Source organism: Malus sylvestris, chromosome 16 (assembly GCF_916048215.2).
Source record: "Malus sylvestris chromosome 16, drMalSylv7.2, whole genome shotgun sequence".
Classification (NCBI taxonomy): Eukaryota; Viridiplantae; Streptophyta; class Magnoliopsida; order Rosales; family Rosaceae; genus Malus; species Malus sylvestris.
In genome coordinates this window covers 1,606,485-1,608,446 of record NC_062275.1, presented here as the reverse complement: position 1 = coordinate 1,608,446, position 1,962 = coordinate 1,606,485, and the positions used below count along the sequence as shown (strand labels likewise).

General features: G+C 42.7%; 1 protein-coding gene across 1 annotated transcript; it reads left to right on the top strand.

The window, feature by feature from the left end:
* Positions 1 to 353: 353 nt before the first annotated feature.
* Positions 354 to 1,962, top strand: LOC126607680 (uncharacterized protein At4g22758). The gene is made up of 2 exons (XM_050275366.1): positions 354 to 1,192; positions 1,483 to 1,962. Exons 1-2 carry the CDS (start codon positions 958 to 960, stop codon positions 1,662 to 1,664), a joined length of 417 nt encoding a protein of 138 aa, XP_050131323.1. The 5' UTR covers positions 354 to 957; the 3' UTR covers positions 1,665 to 1,962.

Genomic DNA, 1,962 nt, shown 5'->3' with positions numbered 1-1,962 from the left:
TTAATGGGAAATTGGTAGCTCCTTACTAATCGGAAAAAATCAGCCAATGCCAAATATGGTGGTCCTTTTGTTTAGGACAATATAGATCTTGAGTTTTTATTTAATATTCTTGCTATAGACGTAGACATTTCAATTAGATTATAAATAAATCTATTTTTGACCCAAAAAAAATAAAAAATTTCGAACGGTTAAAAACTGACACGGTATGACGGTAGGAAGACGCGAGGAGGAAGCGGTAAATTTGGGGAAGTCGGTGGCAGTAAAATTTACACCCAACAAACCCAATCATTCCACGGAACGAAGTCAGGAATAAACCGAAATGCAAATATAAAAGCAGGGGCTCCTCTCCCAAAATTTCATCTCAACAAAAAGCTCAAAGCAAAACAGAGGATTTGATTAGAGAGAGCCGCCTCTGTACTCGACGAAACCCTAACCCTAAATTCCCAATTTTCTTCCTCTTTCGATCGGATTTCCTGTTACGGTTCCAATTGGTCCTCTCCAGAAACTCACGGTATTCTACCCTTTATCAAAATTACATCACGATTCGAAGCAAGCAAGTTGTGAATGGTGGAAATCTTAAGCGGCAGTAATTTCATGCGCTCCCTGAAACAATCAAGGGCGAGCGCTATCCTCCCGATCTCCGCCGCGTCCGCATTCGCTTTCGGCTCCTGCAAGGAAGGCTGGTACTACCGCTGCCTCGGCGTCGACCCGTAAATCTGCAACCAGAGCTCTCTCCCCCCATCTTCCTCTTTCTCATCGTCCGTTTTTGATTATCGCACCCGGATTTTCACTGATCGCCGCCGCCGTCCGTCGATTTTTTTGATTATTTTGTTGAATTGAATCAATAACTTGTTGGGAAAGAGGGAACTAGGAAGAAAAAAAGAAACTTAGATTTTGTGTTGTCTGGCTTTTTGCTGTTCGATTGATTTATTTGATTTCGATTACAAAACGACGAAGATGTTGCTGTACAAGCAGAAGAAGAACCAGAGCACCGCCAAGGGCAACAGGCTCTTGATCAGCATCACTGTGCTCGGCAGTGCCGGCCCGATCCGCTTCGTTGTCAACGAGCAGGAGCTTGTCGCCGCCGTCATGGACACCGCTTTGAAATCCTATGCGCGTGAGGGGCGCCTCCCGGTTCTTGGCTCCGATCTCAATGACTTCCTGCTCTATTGCCCCGCCGTAGGACCTGAAGGTAACTAACCCTAACCAATCCTTTATCACTATTGAGTTTACCAATCTAATCACTTATGAACTGTTCAAGATTTTATTAACCCTGTTCTCGATTCATGTCAATCCAATTTTAAGACTTGAATCTTACCCTTTATTTCTCATCTGTCCAATTTCAAAACCCACGTCTTAGTTTTGATACAAGTTGAATAGTATTGGGTGTACATAGTCAAAATTGGTTCTGTTTTTATGCATTATTTTTCAATGTGGTTCTCCGAGATTGGTTTCTGATGGTGTTTGCAAATTCGTTTGCAGCTCTGAGCCCGTGGGACACAATCGGAGCGCAAGGAGCTCGTAACTTTATGCTGTGCAAGAAGCCTCAGCCAGTGAAGATGGAGAAGGATGAGATACCAGCAGCTGCAATTATTCGCAAGGGTAGTGGGAGCTGGAAGGCATGGATCAACAAGTCCCTCAACCTCAAGGTCTCTTCCCATTAGTTTAATTTCCTAGTTAATGGGAATAAATGGAGATCAGTTTTTGCTTTCTCTAGTTTTTGTTTTGAGTTTTTGTTGGTGGCTTTCATCATTAGTTGCAGAGTCGGTCGCTCATATCCTTTCCGGCTGCACTTTTTTTTGTCCCTTCAAGGTTTTGTTTGTCGAATAAATTACAGATTGGTTGTAATGTTTAATTTCTTCCACTTCCTTGAGCGTGCATTGGAGGAACTTGCGCTGTAACTTTGATTCGGTTCGGTTGCATTAATCAATGGATTTGTTCTTTGTTTTCATGATTAAACAA